The sequence below is a fragment of the Chiloscyllium punctatum genome, chromosome 8 (assembly GCF_047496795.1).
Source record: "Chiloscyllium punctatum isolate Juve2018m chromosome 8, sChiPun1.3, whole genome shotgun sequence".
Taxonomy (NCBI): Eukaryota; Metazoa; Chordata; class Chondrichthyes; order Orectolobiformes; family Hemiscylliidae; genus Chiloscyllium; species Chiloscyllium punctatum.
This window is the reverse complement of record NC_092746.1, coordinates 94,246,424-94,264,468: the sequence shown is the minus strand read 5'-3', so window position 1 is coordinate 94,264,468 and position 18,045 is coordinate 94,246,424. Positions and strand designations below refer to the sequence as shown.

The following is an 18,045-nucleotide window of genomic DNA, read 5'->3' as shown; positions in this document are numbered from 1 at the left end:
GGAGGGAGGCCACAAGGATCTTGGAAGGAGCCAGCAAGCATCAACAATTTAGTGCAGCTGAACGATGAGGAGATGAAAAGCTTACATGAATATTTGCGTGATGCAGTCGAGCACAATTGGAGCTTGAGAGAATACTCAAAGGCAGACCAGTTCATGGAGACTGTCAGTCAGTCAACGGCTCATAATGGAGTGCTGACACATCATATCCAGAATGCAGGGACCACTGAACTACGAAAAGGGGGGGATTGGCCACAGTCATTGAGCCAGTCCATGACTGAGTGGCTCCTAAAAAAGTTTTTCAATGTCAAAACAACAAAATTGAAGAGTTGAAATCCCATGTAAAATTTAATGAAATTTGATGACTGACCACATCTTAACATCAAATCTCTACAGTGTGAAAGCAGGCCAATGAGCCCATTAAGTCCACACAATGACCCTCTGAAGAGCAGCCCACACAGACCCTCCCCCCCCCCCATTCCTGTAAGCCTGTATTTCCCATGGCTAACCTGTATATCCTTGTGATTGTGGGAGGAAACTAGAGCACCTGGAGAAAAACCCATGCAGATACAGGGAGAATGTCTGTGTGGAGTTTGCACAGTCCTTGAGGCTGGAATTGAACCCAGGACCCTGGTGCTGTGAGGCAGCTGTGCTAACCACTGAGCCACTGTGCTGCCCTATAAAACAGGCAGGAATTACAGTGAAATCCATTTGGTGTGACTGGAATGTCTGATTACTGTGCATTAGCCATATTGACCAATGTTAACTGGCTCACTGACTGTGGTCAATCATCCTCTTTTCATGGTTCAGTGTCCTGGGGTTCTGGATATGATGTGTCAGCGCTCCGTTATATACCATGGAATAACTGCATGATTTCATGCTTTTACTATGTTTTCTGCATCTCAACATTTTTTTTACTTTAAAAGTAAAAGTTACTGGTTCCTGGCCAGATCATAACATAAAATTGGCAGTTGGATCCAGGATCATAATAATACCCAATGATGTTTACCAACTTTCACATTTGTGTCAATCACAAATAAGTTCAAATTCTGAAGACCTAGAACCAGCATATGGAAACGCAAATAAAACAGAAAGTGCAAAAGAAGCTCAGCAATGAGGCAGCAGCTGTGGAGAAAGTCAATATGACTCCTCTTCAGAACTGAAGGGGGCTGGAAAGTGATTGTTTTTATGCTGTTAACAGAAGAGGAGGACGGACAAGTGGAACAGATGGAGATGGTGTTGGAGTAAAGGACGAAGGGATGGTAGGGGAGGAGGAAATATAGATACAGAATTGTTGTTAACAGTTGGTTTGAATCATAGAAAATTGATCAGCTCTGTGTGGAGTAAACCAATGCTACCATGCCATGCAGTGGGTGAGGAAGATGTAATCAAAATGGAAGACAGTGTTCATGGTCAGAAATTGTTGAACTCAATGTTGAGTCCTGAAGACTGGAATGTTCCTAAGGAAAAAATGAGGTGAGCTTGTCTTGGGCTTCACTGGAACACTGCAGCAAGCCTGGGGTAGAAATAGTAAGTTAGCTCGCTGAGCTGGAAGGTTTGTTTTCAGACATTTCATCACTATAACTAGGTAACATCATCTGTGAGAGTCTCCTGTGAAGCACTGGTGGTATGTCCTGGCTCTCTGTTTATAGGTCTTGGTTTTTTTAAGATGGTCGAAATGTTAGCATGAGAACAAGATGTGTATTCAAATAGCAAATAACCAGAAGAGTCATATTGGACTCAAAATGTTAACTTTGCTGTTAACATCCACAGATGCTGCCAAAGTCATTCAGTACTTTTGTCCATTATGTCCTGTTTTTATTTCAGCATCCCACAGTATTTTGCTCAGATTATGGGAAAGTAAATACAGGTAGATTCTGCATTCTGCTGTACACTTGCCTCCACAGAGCAATCCATTGAATCGGTCACAACTGAAGTTATCACATTCGCAATATTTGCCTGAGATGTATTCATTGGGATTTTCCCTCTTTTGGCATTCACATTCCCCACAGATACAATCTCCAATACCACTGCAAACTAGAGATGCATTATCTTTTCTACAGGAGGCAAGCATATCCTCACGATGTATTTCATCAATGTTGCATTCACAAAATCGACCAATGTGTCCTTCATTGCATCTGAAAATGAAACAGTTAAATCTTAAAATCAGCTTCAGGAAATCATAATCTTAGCTTCTTCTTTAAAAACAATGACCCTTAGTCTCAAGGGACATCACCTCAAACTTTGGACTGGGAACTTTATAGTTTTCTGGGTGCATCATTAAACTAAATAATGTCCCTTTTATTTTGTGTTTTATTTTTGCTCTTATCTCTTTCTTAATCGTAAAACCACAAGACCATAAGATGTAGGAGCAGAATTAGATCATTCAGCCCATTGAGTCTGTTCCACTATCCAATCATGGTTGATATGTTTTTCAATCTCATTGGCCTGCCTCTCCGTGTAACCTTCAAACCCCTAACTCATCAAGAATTTATAAATCACTGTCTTAAATGAAAAAACAAAAATTGTTGAAGAAGATCAGCAGGTCTGGTAGCATTTGTGGGAAGAAAGCAGAGTTGACAATTTGACTCTGGTAACTCTTCATTAGAACCTCTGTCCTAACTCTGTCTTAAATGCACTCTTTGCGTTCAGAGGACTGTTATCCTGCCATTTTCACTTCATTGAGACATTTCATTGTTTCTTATTTGTCCCATTATCACTCTCTTTGGCTTTTACACCATCAAAACTTGTACTATTTAACCTGTCCTGCCTTGCACTCTATCAAAGAATACTCCATTTGGTCTGCTTCCTACTCTCCTCCTTTTCACTGATTCAAAAGCAATTATATGCCTGGTTCTCTTGAAAATAATCATTGATCTGAAACGCTACCAGATCAGCTGAAAGTTTCCATGTTTTCTGTTCTCGGATTTCACACATCTGCAGTATTTTGTTTTTGCTGTTCTCAACTGTGTTGTTTCACTCAGTAGGAAATACTTGATTTAAGATTATCAGGAAAAAGAGCAAACAAATTCTCAACTAAAATAAAAACATTTGTGAATGAATAGGAAAATTATGTTCAAAACAATGTGGCAGGAGTCAAATATTAAAAACAGAGAAGGCAATGGGCATGATTAACTTGTGCTCCAGAAGAAACCACATTCCGAGCTATTTGCTGTGTACAGCTATAACACTGGCATCTAACTGAAAATGTGGGAAATATGGGTTGAGAGTGGGGTGATGGAAAAGCACAGCAGGTCAGGCAGCATCTGAGGAGCAGGAAAATCGATGTTTTGGGCAAGAACCCTTCATCGGGAATGAGTTCATTACTGATGAAGGACTCTTGCCTGAAACGTCGATCTCATGCTCCTCGGATGCTGCCTGACCTGTTGTGCTTTTCCATCACCCCACTGTTGACTCTGATCTCCAGCATCTGCAGTCCTCACTTTCTCCAATGTGGGAAATATGTCCTGTCCACAAATAAAAACATCAAGATGAATTCAATCCTGTCCCTTAATGCTGGACTCAATAATGAGACATGCAGGGCCATGTAATTAAGCAAAATTGCTCGAGAAAAGGCAATTCAAACTTGAATTTCAGTTCTGAAATTGGCAGAATTTCAGGTAAAATTTTGAAGAATGTGCAAGGACAGAGTTGGCTCGCATGAACAGATCTTTACAAGTGGCAGGACACACTAAGAGAGCAGGTGGGGAAGTATCTCAGGAAAATAGGAGCAGTAGAGCCCTTCAGCTCCTTGGGCCTGCCCCTCATTCAATAAGATTGATCTGACCATAGCCTTAGTTGCTTTCTCCTGTCCTTCATAACTTGTGACACCCTTGTGGATCAAAAATCTGATTAATTCAGCCGTGGATATAGTCAATGACCCAGCTGCAATTATTTTTGGGGAAGAAAATTCCAAAGATTACCAATCATATACGAGAAGAAATTCTTCCACATCTAATTCTTAAATGGGAGATCTCTGACATTAAACTGTGATTTCCCCCCCACCCCCACCCCAATCTAGGTTCTCCCATGAGAGGAAATATTCTCTCTTTAATCCCCTCAGAAAAATAAGATTAACTTTTATTCTTCTAAACTCTGAATGGGTTTGCTCTGGATCTGGTCAAACTTTCCTCATACGACTGCCTCTTCATTCCTGGTCACAGTTCAGCGAACGTCTCTGAACAGTTTCTATGCAGACATATCCAAATTTAAGTAAGGACATCAGCTATACACAGTTTTCAGAAATGACCTTTGTCGTTATAGCAAGCCTTCACCACCTTTACAGTCTGCTTCCCTGACATAATCTCCAGAGGCTGGTATCCCATCACCATACGCCCTTTATTTGAACATGGAGATTCCTTGACACTGATGTAGCTCCCTCAGAGCCAGCTCTCAAAGTGAATAGGGTGTCTGACACTCTTGTTCTTATCTGTCAGCCAGGAATCCCTGACTGGACCAGAATTACAGCCCCAATCGGGGAACTCATATTCTATGAGGTCCACCTGGCTGACCTTGTTACAATCATTACATACCTCCTCCTCTGAGTCCAAGGACATAGGCTGGTTCTTTCTATTTTAAGATGAAGCAGTTCATTTAATTGATATTAATGCTGTTATCTCATTACCCATTTTTTTTATAGCCATTTGTAGTATTTGAAGTTCAGTTAGACTTCAGCTAGAATGCACTTTTGCATGATTGCATCATTAATCCTATACACCAATGGTAACTCAGCATCTCATTAAGGGTTAAACTAAAGTCACATGCCTCTACCAGTCATCTTAACCAAGTCAAAAATCCTGACACAGATTTCCCGGTTCTCAAATTGCCAAGTAAAACCGATAGCATCTCAGAATTAAAGAAAGTTTGGGGTTGTAGTATTCCTTACTAAATCTTATCAGCTCCTGAAAGGTTTTAGTATCTGGTGTCTCATGGGAAGTTAGGCTCTTAATAACTTAAAAAGCTGTAGGTCCACAAGCTCTGAGGAGAATTACTCAGTGCTTTTCATCTGCCCCAATGTTATTTGCCCAGAAAATTAATGCTTTCTTTCCACATGCTGGGCCCAGTCTTCGACAACATTGTTGAACAAATCAAGCTTCTACAGTAATGGCATGATTTCCAGAAAATCTTACCCCAACTCAAAGACGACGGTTATGAGCGAATATCGTCAAATTCTTTCGAATAAAGTCCAACTTTCTTCAGTCTCTTTCTGTTTAAATCATATTCTATATTTCTATTCTTCCTACCAAAATGGACAATTTCACATTTTTCACAATGTATTCCACCTATCAAATGTTTGCCTACTCTCTCAACTAATCTATGTTTCCTTGCAAACACAGGTATTATCCACACAACTTGCTTTCCTACCTAACACTGTGTTGTCAGAAAATTTGGCTACAATGCAATCATCCCTTCATCCAAGTCATTAATATAGATCATAATTACTTTAGCCACTAGCACTGATGTTTGTGGAACTCCATTAGTTAAAGCTTGCCAAGTTGTAATTCCCAATACACTGTTTCCTATTAGTTATCCAATCCTTTACCTTATTTAATATATATTACTTCCAACATTAGAGCTCTTATCTCAAGTGGGAACATTTTTTTGCAGTACTAGCCAAAGGTATCCTATTTCTTATCTTAAATTGTGGCGTTAATTCTTACTTTTTTTGTTGTTTAAGATAATTTTAGTGATCTCTTAATGTTAGGAATTGTATTAGGCTCCACTCAATCCGATAATAAAGAGTCCAACAAGGTGAGAGGTGCTATTTCTGGCTCCTCATAGTCTAATGAGCCTATGATAACTTGCATCTTTTCTATCATGCAATGAACTATATATTGTTGTTAAGACAGGTGCCTCTTCTTGTTAAACCCATTCATGGTTCATCCCCAAGCACCTTTCATCATTAGGCTCTTTGATTCAGTATAGAATGGCAATTTGGCGGCAAAACCCTTGCCCAATCATTAGCTGGCAGTGGTTGGTTCTGAAAGACACAGAACATTCTGCAACTAATGGGATCCTTTCAGAATTGAGGGAATTCTGCAAGATTTCATTCAATGCATCTACTATCTCTGAAACCACTTCTTTTAAGACCCTGGGATGTAACCCATTAGTTTCAAGGGGCTGTCATCCATGTGTTAATACGGACTGGGTCAGAAGACTGTTCCTCTGTACCTATTTTTCTCCATTTTAAAATTTATTCCTGAATCTGCAATGCTGGACTTTTTGTTTTAAGAACTGTAACTGAAAGAGCTGTGCCTAGGGACCTTTGTACCTAAGATAAGCAGCAACTTGCACTTTTCACTGTACTCATTTCAGCACATGTAACAACTAAGCTAATTCATTTATTCCAGCTACATTAACATTCCTCCAGAAATGATGCTGTAGGATCTTTGCTTCATGATGTAATGAGTACAAAAGCAGGGAAGCTGTGTTGAAACTTTATAAATCTGGCTAGCCTACATTTGGAATTTCTATTTCAAGTTGTGGTGACAACATAAGTGTCAGCAATTTAGGGATGAGAAGGATTGTAGGTGCTCAGTTATTGACAGCTCTCCCAATTTTGGCAGTAGCTGCAGATGTTGGGAAGGAGGACTTTCCAAGGTTGACAGGGCTGAATGTCCCCTTTGTCATTTCCAATGACTAGTTCAATGCCAAGTGATCCATTTTGTTTCATTCCATTTTGGAGATTTTTCAGCAGTTTGATATAATTGAGTGACTTACTAGAATTATCAGAAGGCAGTTAGCGGTCAACTAGACTGTTGTGGGTCTAAAGGCACATGTAGGCCAGACCAGCAGTTTGCCTTCCCTAAAGGACATAGTGAACCAGATGAATTTGTTTACAGCAATCAACAATACTTTCACTGTCATTATTAGATTTTTTAAATTCCAGACTTCGTCAAATTCAAATTCCACCATCAGCTATACCGTGTTTCAAACACCCCCCCCCCAAAACATTACCCCTGAATCACTAATCCAGCAATAATGTCATCATGTCATCACCTCTCTACTTTTTTTTTGTAATTTTCCCTGTTATCAATAATGTGCTAAGTAACTTAGTAACTTACTTGCAGACTCCACACTCTATTTTTCCATTCCCCTCATTGCAATCTGGGCGTTTTGTGATTTCCTGTTTATTGCACTCACATTCACATAAAAACTTCAGAGTGATTTCCACTTTCTCATTAAAACCCGTTGGCTTGAGCTGAATAGTTGCCTCCTGCTCATTTTTTGGGCATTTCTTTGCTGTAATATGTATGTCAAATTTCACCTGGAAAGACCAGAGTGGCATTTTAAAAATTGTTCTTCTTGTAAAGGTTATAAATGAAGTGCTGCTGCAGACTGATCAACACAGACAATATTTTACTGCTGAGAGATCAAGGGTGAAGGTTTAAAACCACAGAACAGATATCTACATGGTTGTAAAGAGTAAAATGAAGTCATGTATTAAGAAATGGTGATTAAATTGCAAGATACTGGAGATTTAGAAGCTGCAACCCCACAGGAAGAAGGAAAGATGGAGGAAATTAAGAACATCCATAAGTTTGCAGTCACGAAGAAGAATAAATTAGAATTTTTAAGTCTGAAATCAAAATTTATTTGTATAATGCACTAAGAACATCAAAAGAATGCATATGACAATCTATTCATAGGTTCTACCAGTAAAGTAGCTTTATCATACTGTATTAATGCTTAAGGAGGAAAACAATATTCTAAAATCAGCTTTTAACCTGTCAAATATTTAAATACGCAAAGCATGATGACGGTATCCATGCAAGAAGTCCAAAGTATTGTTGTGCAAATGTATGATAAGATGCAAATTTCACCACTTCTTGGCAAGTGGTTGTGATCAAAACTACTCAGCTTTGATAAGGTGCCATGCATGTTGGGGAGTTGCCCGTTCTGGCATTACAGGTTACCTAGGAACCAGGCTCAAGGGAAAGTAAGCTGTGAGAAGGACTCGGCAGATGAATATTAATAGGTTTAGTAAGTGGGCAAGAACCTGGCAGATGGATTATTTTGTGGGAATTGTAAAAGTATCTATTTTAGTATAAAATGTTGAATGTTTTTTAAATGGTGAGAGATTAGGAAATGTTGGTGTTTAAATGTCCCTTTCACACATACCACAAAAAGTTAATGCATAGATGCAACAAGCAATTCAGGGAAATAGAATGTTAATTTTTATTGCAAAGAGACTAGATTATATGAAAAAGAAACCTCATGCATTGACACTGTGTTATAGTGAAGCATCACTTGGAGTACTATGTGCTATTTCAATCTCTTTACCAAAGGAAAGTTCAATCTTTCTTCAAAAGGATTTGAAAAGTGTTTTGCTGGAAAAGCACAGCGGGTCAGGCAGCATCTGAGGAGCAGGAGAATCGACCTTTCGGTGATGTGACAAAGAGTGTGATAAAGATTTACAGGAGTGTTTTCTGAGAACTGAGACCAGATTCTCCAGTAGGTGATCAGTTTCTGGCCCCATGTGGGAAGATGCCTCAATTCCAAAGCTGTCAGCAAATTATTTGACTTCTACAGCCAGTGGTTTTGGCAAAACATTGAATGTTTTCAAGAAGGGTTTAGATTTAGTTCTTGGGTCAAGTGGTATGATGACGAGACGGGAACAGGATACTAAGTTGGATGATCTATCATCTTCATATTGAACATTGGAGCGGGCTCGAAAGACAGAAATAGCCTACTCCTGCTCCTAGTTTCTATGTTTCCATCAGATCTCTGGCAGCTCTTCAGTCCCACCAGTGGCGCTGTTAGCCATTATCACTGCTAAGATTGCAGACGGTCCTTGAGCATGTGTGTCGCTGGAGGTCAGAGTTCAAGGTTAGAGTGTTGCCCTTATAAGGCATGCCCCAGAAGGATGACACAATTGGGATGTTGGTTGGGGAGGTGGGGGCGCGGAGTCACAGACATCCACAGCACAGAAAAATGCCCTTTGGCCCATTTCAACCAAGCCAGTCAAAATTAACCACCCAACTATTCTAATCTCATTTTCCAGTACTTCTATGCTCTTGCATCACAAGGGCATATTTAAATACTTAAATTTCCACTACCCTCTGGATGAAAACATGGTTCCTCATATCCCCTCTAAACCTCCTGCTCCTTATTTAAAAAGAACATGTACACTTGAAACAGAGGCAGTGATTGCAAGTCTTTCCTGGAGCATGCAACAGGGAGCCATACTGTACCTTGTGGCACTGCCATGTGACACACTACCATGAGGATGATGCCTTAGAAAGCCATTGATTGGCTGCTTAAGGGTCGCGGATAGGAAGCGAGTCTCCCCAGAACCCAAACTGTGTCTGCTAAGACTGAGGACAGGCAGATAAACAATGGGCTTGGCAATCCCGGTCATCACACCCAATTATACACTGCCTCTGCCCATCTGCCATCTTGCTCCCATATTCTGATAAGATTGGCATTAAGACATTTCTTCACTTCCCAAATAGTACACACAAAGTAATTCATCAGATGTATTACTGACCGAGTATTACTGACCACGATCGAAGTGCAAACATACATTATGTTCATTGTGACCTATAAGTTACCTTGTCACCAGTGTGAATCCCTGAACACTTGGAGCTGTCTTCCTCTGTATGTACAGTATTGTTATTACAGTAGACTGTAGAATGCATTATCACTCCTTCTGGCAATGAGCTGTTCTCCAAGATCACAGCAAAAGACAAAGCCTGCAAAAAAGGATGAAAACATAACCACCACTATATTTTTAGGTACTGGATCAGTACAAAATGTTGGGCAGATTTTAATGCAAGAATTACTATACTGGTCAGTACTTACATGATAAGCGTCAAGGATTAACTTGATTACGTCACTAGAATTCGGTGTCAGAATGCCCACTTCAGATTTTGGAATTGAATCGCGAAACATCTATTAAAATAGAGAAGCAGGTTTTTATCTTGTCATATTGTTACAGGCTGCAGCTTTTATAATCATGCTAAGCTCCTTGGACTTTCTCTTTGTGAATAAAAGATAGCAACAGAAATGGGCACAAAATGCTGAAGAATTAACAATCCAAGTTTAAGGGTACTGATTCTGTCTTCAATGTTAAATATAAAAATGATTCCTATATATAAGATTTTGAATGAATACCTTCCTTAATCCACCACTACACAGTTAGAGCAACACTTTTACCATTTGAAAAGCTGCGTGACTTTGGCCTAGTTTCTCAGGCTGGTGTTATCATGTATTCACAGCAAGCTCAAAGAAGCATCCTGCCAATAACTAAGAGATGGCTACTGACCATGAAGAAAAGACAAGTGCTTTTTACAGAAAAAGATCACGTGCAATGCCAGAAGAGGAAGAAGGCCACTTTAGAAGCAAAAGACTCAGCTAGCTTTGCTATCCAGTTTTCCCAATTATATAATCAGGACACTGGGAAAGGGGGAGCACTCAGCATAAGGAAACTTCATCCCTGAAACTGCAACAGCAAACTGGACACTTCAGTGTATTTGATCTCTTGCTGGTTTTAGCTGTCCAAATGATAGGGAACACAAAATAGAATTATAGTTAATCTTTTCTCCAAATCATTTCATATTTTGGATTTTAAATACTTCTCAAACTCCCCCTTAAATAGGGTCATTACTTGTTTTTCAATTCTCATTGACACTACACATTCCCATTTAACATCCTACTTTCAGAAGATCTTTCTTCCAATTCTTCTACATTCTTATAGTGATAATCCTGAACCCTAGGTCATTTATTACTGACCTACCAACTAGTGAGATTAGACCATCATTATTTAAATCTTTCATAATTTTGCATTCTTCTATTCAAATAAACTTCCTAACCTGCTCTGTAGTGCCCAACCATTTGTTTCAGTGTAAGGCATAAAAGCTCAACTTTATAAGTATTTGCAATGAATGACCTTAAGTTGCATGTTTTCTCCAAAACTCCTGTCTCTACTCAATGTTAACAAATGACTTTCTGACTCCTGTAAGAATCCAAGTCATATTTATAAACTAAAATACATTTACCCCTACTTTAAAATCCAAGTTCTCAAATTATTGTATATTGTAAGCCTTTATCATATCTCTACCCCCCAAAAAATGCAAAGTAATCTTTAAGAGGCACTTTCATTTCTTTCATTTCTTCTTATTACTACTTCTATTTTACTTAAACAATAGTAATATACTTAAATTAAACAGACAAGGACTTTTAGAATCATATTCTACATAAGTCAAATTTTCATTTGGTATTCATTTTCTTTCACAATTCCTTTAAACAGAAAATCTATTATAATATTGACTTCTCCCATAATATGCATGGTTTTTAGATGGTATGGTTTGATGCAATAAACTCCAGTAAAACAATGTCTCAAACTCAAATTTTATAAATTTAATTTCTTGGAAAAGTAACTGATGTGCCCTTGATAATCATTTTATCCTCCTGCAACTACACTGCACCAACACCAATGTCACTGGCACCCACAGACAGTTTAAATAACTTCTTATAATTAGGTGATAGTAAAACTGGTATGGTAGTCAGTATCATTTTTAATCTACCAAACACACTCTGTCATTTTTTTGTCCATTCAAATTTCTTGCTTTTCTTCATTAAACTAATGAAAGAGAGTGACCATATTCCTGAAATTTGCATGAACTTATGATAAAATCTACTAATATGTGGATTTTAATGATCACAGATCATTTGCACTTTGATGAAATGAAACACTTCTCTATTATGAACTAAATTGCATTACGATGTGGTTTACTCAATGTCATGCATGTACAATCTATTGCACCCTGCACTGAGGGAAGCCAGCTACTTTGCTGAATCTGACTGTCTGGGCTATAGCACTGGCCTCAAGGTGGGGAAATGAGATGAAGCACTGTGTTCTGGAACAAATCAGCTTCTGCTAACAGCCTCAATATACTGTGTATTAGCAACTGAGAGATCCCTCACAGGTCCCCAGTGGATCTGACAGTGCATAGAGGTTCAGTGTAGATGGCACCACCAGGATAAAGGTGGCCACTTATGGCTTTGGGCCACAGGTCCCACACCAGCAGTTGACAGTGTGAGTGTCCTGGGAGATCCAAAATCTGCATTGATATTCAAAGTTTGGGAGAAGATTTGTAGCTCGGGTGCTCATTGTTGTGGTTCTGTTCGCCAAGCTGGGAATTTGTCTTGCAAACGTTTCGTCCCCTGTCTAGGTGACATCCTCAGTGCTTGGGAGCCTCCTGTGAAGCGCTTCTGTGCTGTTTCCTCCGGCATTTATAGTGGCCTGTCTCTGCCTCTTCTCTGGTTGTCAGTTCGAGCTGTCCGCTGTAGTGGCCGGTATATTGGGTCTCATTATGGCACTCATCCACAGACTCTATCAACAAACACATCGCCCTGGACCCAATATACCGGCCACTACAGCGGACAGCTCGAACTGACAACCGGAAGCAGCAGAGACAGGCCACTATAAATGCCAGAGGAAACAGCACAGAAGCGCTTCACAGGAGGCTCCCAAGCACTGAGGATGTCACCTAGACAGGGGACGAAACATTTGCAAGACAAATTCCCAGCTCGGCGAACAGAACCACAACAACTGCATTGATATTGTGCCTCGCTCATATGGAGGAAATGGCATTGAGGACAAAACTCTCTGGACCTCCCACATCTCCTACACACAGCTGTGACCTTTACTTGTAGAGGCCGTTCCACATCTGCTGGTGATTGCTGCTGATCCTGGGCTTACTGCTGCGTCTGGGCCAATTTCATTTCGCTTTATGTTTGTTGTATCACAGCAACAGGCTCAGGGATGGCCAGGACTGGCAGCTTAATGTTCCAGGATACAAATGAAATAGGAAGGATAGGAAGGGAGGCAAGGGAGGAGGGGGAGAAGTGTTTTTGATAAGGGATATCATTACAGTTGTGCTGAGGGAGGATATTCCTGGAAAAACATCCAGGGAAGTTATTTGAGTGGAACTGAGAAATAAGAAAGGGATGATCACTTATTGGGATTGTATTATAGAACCCCGCAATAGTCAGAGGGAAATTGAGAAACAAACTTGTAAGGAGGTCTCAGCTATCTGTAAGAATAATAGGGTAGTTATGGTAGGGGATTTTAACTTTCCAAACATAGACTGGGATTGTCATAGTGTTAAAGGTTTAGATGGAGAGGAATTTCTTAAGTGTGTACAAGTAAATTTTCTGATTCAGTATGTGGATGTACCTACGAGAGAAGGTGCAACACTTGACCTACTCTTGGGAAATAAGGCAGGGCAGGTGACTGAGGTGTCAGTGGGGGAGCACTTTTGGACCGACGACCATAATTCTATTCGTTTTAAAATAGTGATGGAAAAGGATAGACCAGATCTAAAAGTTGAAGTTCTAAATTGGAGAAAGGCCAATTTTAACGGTATTAAGCAAGAACTCTCAAAAGCTGATTGGGGGCAGATGTTCACAGGTAAAGGGATGGCTGGAAAATGGGAAGCCTTCAGAAAAGAGATAACGAGAATCCAGAGAAAATATATTCCTGTCGAGGTGAAAGGGAAGGCTGGTAGGTGTAGGGAATGCTGGATGACTAAAGAAATTGAGGATTTGGTTAAGAAAAAGAAGGAAGTATATGTAAGGTATAGACAGGATATATCAAGTCAAAGGCAGTAGAAGTATACTTAAGAGGGAAATTAGGAGGGCAAAAAGGGGACATGATTTAGCTTTGGCAAATCGAATTAAGGAGAATCCAAAGGGTTTTTACAAATACTTTAAGGACAAAAGGTAACTAGGGAGAGAATAGGGCCCCTCAAAGATCAACAAGGCGGCCTTTGTGCAGTCGCAGAAAATGGGGGAGATACTAAACAAGCATTTTGCATCAGTATTTACTGTGGAAATGGAAATGGAAAATATAGACTGTAGGGAAACAGATGGTGACATCTTGCAAAATGTCCAGATTACAGAGGAGGAAGTGCTGGATGTCTTGAAACACATAAAAGTGGATAGATCCCCAGGTCCTGATCAGGTGCACCTGAGAACTCTGTTGGAAGCTAGAGAAGTGATTGCTGGGCCTCTTGCTGAGATATTTGTATCATCGATTGTCACAGGTGAGGTGCCGGAAGACTGGAGGTTGGCTAACGTGGTGCCACTGTTTAAGAAGGTTGGTAAGGACAAGCCAGGGAACTATAGACCAGTGAGCCTGATGTTGGTGGTGGGCAAGTTGTTGGAGGGAATCCTGAGGGACAGGATGGACATGTATTTGGAAAGGCAAGGACTGATTAAGGATAGTCAACATGACTTTGTGCATGGGAAATCATGTTTTTTGAAGAAGTAACAAAAAGGATTGATGAGGGCAGAGTGGTAAATGTGATCTATATGGACTTCAGTAAGACTTTCGACAAGGTTCCCCATGGGAGACTGGTTAGCAAGGTTAGATCTCACGGAATAAAGGGAGAACCAGCCATTTGGATACAGAACTGGCTCAAAGGTAGAAGACAGAGGGTGGTAGTGGAATGGTTGTTTTTCAGACTGGAGGCCTGTGACCAGTGGAGTGCCACAAGGATCAGTGCTGGACCCTCTACTTTTTGTCATTTACATAAATGATTTGAATGTGAGCATAAGAGGAACCGTTAGTAAGTTTGCAAATGACACCAAAATTGGAGATGTAGTGGATAGCGAAGAGGGTTACCTTAAATTACAACAGGATCTTGATCAGGTGGGCCAATGGGCTGAGAAGTGGCAGATGGAGTTTAATTCAGATAAATGTGAGGTGCTGCATTTTGGGAAAGCAAATCTTAGCAGGACTTATACACTTAATAGCAAGGTCCTAGGCAGTGTTGCTGAACAAATAGACCTTGGAGTGCAGAATTATAGCTCCTTGAAAGTAGAGTCACAGGTAGATAGGATAGTGAAGAAGGTGTTTGGCATGCTTTCTTTTATTGGTCAGAGCATTGAGTACAGGAGTTGGGAGGTCATGTAGCGGCTGTACAGGACATTGGTTAGGCCACTGTTGGAATATTGCGTGCAATTCTGGTCTCCTTCCTATCGGACAGATATTGTAAAACTTAAAAGGGTTCAGAAAAGATTTACAAGTGTGTTGCAAGGATTGGAGGATTTGAGCTATAGGGAGAGGCTGAACAGGCTGGGACTGTTTTCCCTGGAGCATCGGAGGCTGAAGGGTGACCTTATAGAGATTTACAAAATCATGAGGGGCATGGATATGATAAATAGACAAAATCTTTTCCCTGAGGTGGGGGAGTCCAGAACTAGAGGCCATAGGTTTAGGGTGAGAGGGGAAAGATATAAACGAGAGCTAAGGGGCAACTTTTTCACACAGAGGGTGGTATGTGTATGGAATGAGCTGCCAGAGGATGTGGTGGAGGCTGGTTGCAACATTTAGGAGACATTTGATGGGTATATGAATAGGAAGGGTTTGGAGGGACATGGGCCGGGTGCTGGCAGGTGGGACTAGATTGGGTTGGGATATCTGGTCGGCATGGACTGGCTGGACTGAAGGGTCTGTTTCCATGCTGTACCTCTCTGTGACACCATGACTCTATAATCCCTCTGTGCTTGATGCATCAGTGTCTAATTCAATGAACTTGAGTGGGGAACAGCCAGATGGATATGGAGCACTCTGACAAGGAGTGATGCAGAATGACAGCATGAAATGAAGGCATGATACTTTGATATTAGACCTTATTCTAATGAAGGCATGTTGCAAAGAGAGAGTAGGAGATTGTAAGTGTGTCATGCATACCGAACCATTCTCTTCCTAGCCCTAAATCATTGCACATAAGTGCATCTTACAATGTGCATGCAGATTAATTTGGATGGGATTCAGTACTATGCCAGGCATACACTCTGATTTTTAAGTGCGGAATGCTCTGCATCTAGCTACTATCAAGATGGTGATACAATGGGAGCCTACAATTTTAATGCAGTAACATTAAGTAATAGTGAAGTTAATAATGAGTGATAATCCACACCAGTGAGCTTTTTGCACTCAGTTAGAGTTAGAGTTAGAGTGTCGTCTCAGGATCCAATAGTTGGTTGGAAAAAGGGGCTTGTTCTCTCCATGTCAAGAAGGCCCACACTGCACATCTCACCTGATCCTCTGTATTTTCACCCAGGCCATATCATTCAGGGACTGGGAAGAGTCTACCCTGCATCTTGTTTAAGACAATAAAAAACCTCTTCTCATTAGGCTGACAAGCAGATTTCAATGATTGGTCCAGACCCCAACTAAAAGGAGGATGATGGCAGCAAATCTACATGATGTAGCTTTTGAAAAAACTGACTTTGGTGAGGATCCATCATACAACAAGAGCCAGGGTTTACATTGAAGAGAAGAAGGTGGTGAAAATAGTGTATACTAATCTTGAACTTGGATCAAACAACTATGAGAAATAACTCAACTATGATCTCAAATCACTATTTGAGGGTTTACAGAAATATTGTGCTTATCTGGTGGATTTTTGGTGTGTTACAAGGTAACACACTAGGAACCAAGACCCAGCATCACAAGTTAACCTGAACAAACTTCCCCATTTTCTTCTGGACTGAGTTAACAGTAGGCATGGACTAGTTTCTGCATGTCACAAAAGTATTATTCATTACAAATAATTAAACTCTAAGCATTTATAAACAATGTCGAACCATCAGCACATAAATCTGCTAATTAAAGCTTTAATCCATGTATGATATCCTCCTCTCTCACACACATATGAACATGCACACAGACAAAGAAAGAAAGACATGGCTTATGGATAAATGGAAAAATTGGGAAAACAGTACAGTAGTTCCTGTCCCCAAGGGTTTCTGAATCTTATAATTCTTGCACTGGTCAGAATGTTTCTTCTCAATCATCCTTCTCTGGATGCTTATTCTGGTTTGCAAGAGGCACAGGGTGGCTGATTCACTTAGAAAATGCCTTAGGTAGAGACCTTATCAATCACAGCTTACAGCAATTATTGGTTTTCTTCAGATTTAATGTGGTTTTGCAGAGAACAGAGAAAGATAGCACCTAAGATGGTCATGGACCAAACACTTCTCTATAAGTTCTTCACAGCCCAAAGCTATACAGTTACCTGCTAACCAATCGTGTGATTGTTTGCAGGTATAAGTCTTTATCATTGATAACTGGTCCCTAGTCCATAGACCAATCAGCTTCTTGTTGCCAACCAGATCTCGATTGGTACACAGCCCTTTGGCTCCAGTTTATCCACAAACCACATTACATTTAATGGATGATAAGCAGCTTTATAAATAATGTGTGCAATGAGAGTCCAGTTACTAGCTTTTGAACATGCACCAATCCTCTAGCCATCCTCAGTTTTTAAAATATTTCAGTCTACAATTAGAAACACCAGAAAATTAAAATGCAATCTCGACTGGTGGCTCTTCTAATAATTCTATAACCTTACTGAAATCATTTCAAACATTAAATCTAAATAAACTAAAATATTTTAAACACCCTTTATCTCAAGCTATAGTCAGCTAACAATTGCTACTGACAGGAAACAGCAATAATGTTCGTTGTTGTATTTTCAAGGCACTTTACTAAAATAAGTTTAAACTGGAAACTTTTAGAGCTCACTGGTTTTTGATGACAGCAAATAGCTTTTAAGTGTCAAACATTAAAATGAAATATTTTAACCAGTGACACAAAAATAAATCCACTTGAACCAAGGTGACTAGAAGTGTAAAGCCACAGAAATTATTTCCTATCTTGTCCAGGGGATCTACAGATGAAAATGTAAGTTTTGGAGATCTGTTATAAGTTCAACCTATCTCTGGGCTGGGAGAGAAACAGGAATATGTGAAAACACACATGAGAACAACATACTAACTTCATTCTGAGGAGAAAGTGAGGACTGCAGATTCTGGAGACTCAGAGACAAAAAGTATGGTAGTGGAAAAGAATCCACACATCCCCCCACCTCCATCCAAGGCCATAATGGATCATTCCAAATCCGCCAGAGATTTCCTGCACATCCACCCACCTCATCTACTGTGTCCATTACTCTTGATGTGGTCTGTTATACACTGGGGAGACAGACCGTTAACCCATGGAGCATTTCAGTGAACATCTCTGGGACACAT

General features: G+C 40.1%; 1 protein-coding gene across 1 annotated transcript in view; it reads right to left on the bottom strand.

Annotated features, from left to right (window-relative positions):
• Positions 1-18,045, bottom strand: part of LOC140480767 (integrin beta-1-like) — a 108,491-nt gene that overhangs the window by 34,754 nt on the left and 55,692 nt on the right. The window contains exons 9-12 of the mRNA XM_072576109.1: positions 9,802-9,891; positions 9,552-9,692; positions 7,062-7,264; positions 1,897-2,135 (exon numbers count right to left, since the gene is read on the bottom strand). Of these exons, the coding sequence (XP_072432210.1) occupies positions 1,897-2,135; positions 7,062-7,264; positions 9,552-9,692; positions 9,802-9,891 (673 nt within the window). The remainder of the gene's footprint in view (positions 1-1,896; positions 2,136-7,061; positions 7,265-9,551; positions 9,693-9,801; positions 9,892-18,045) is intronic.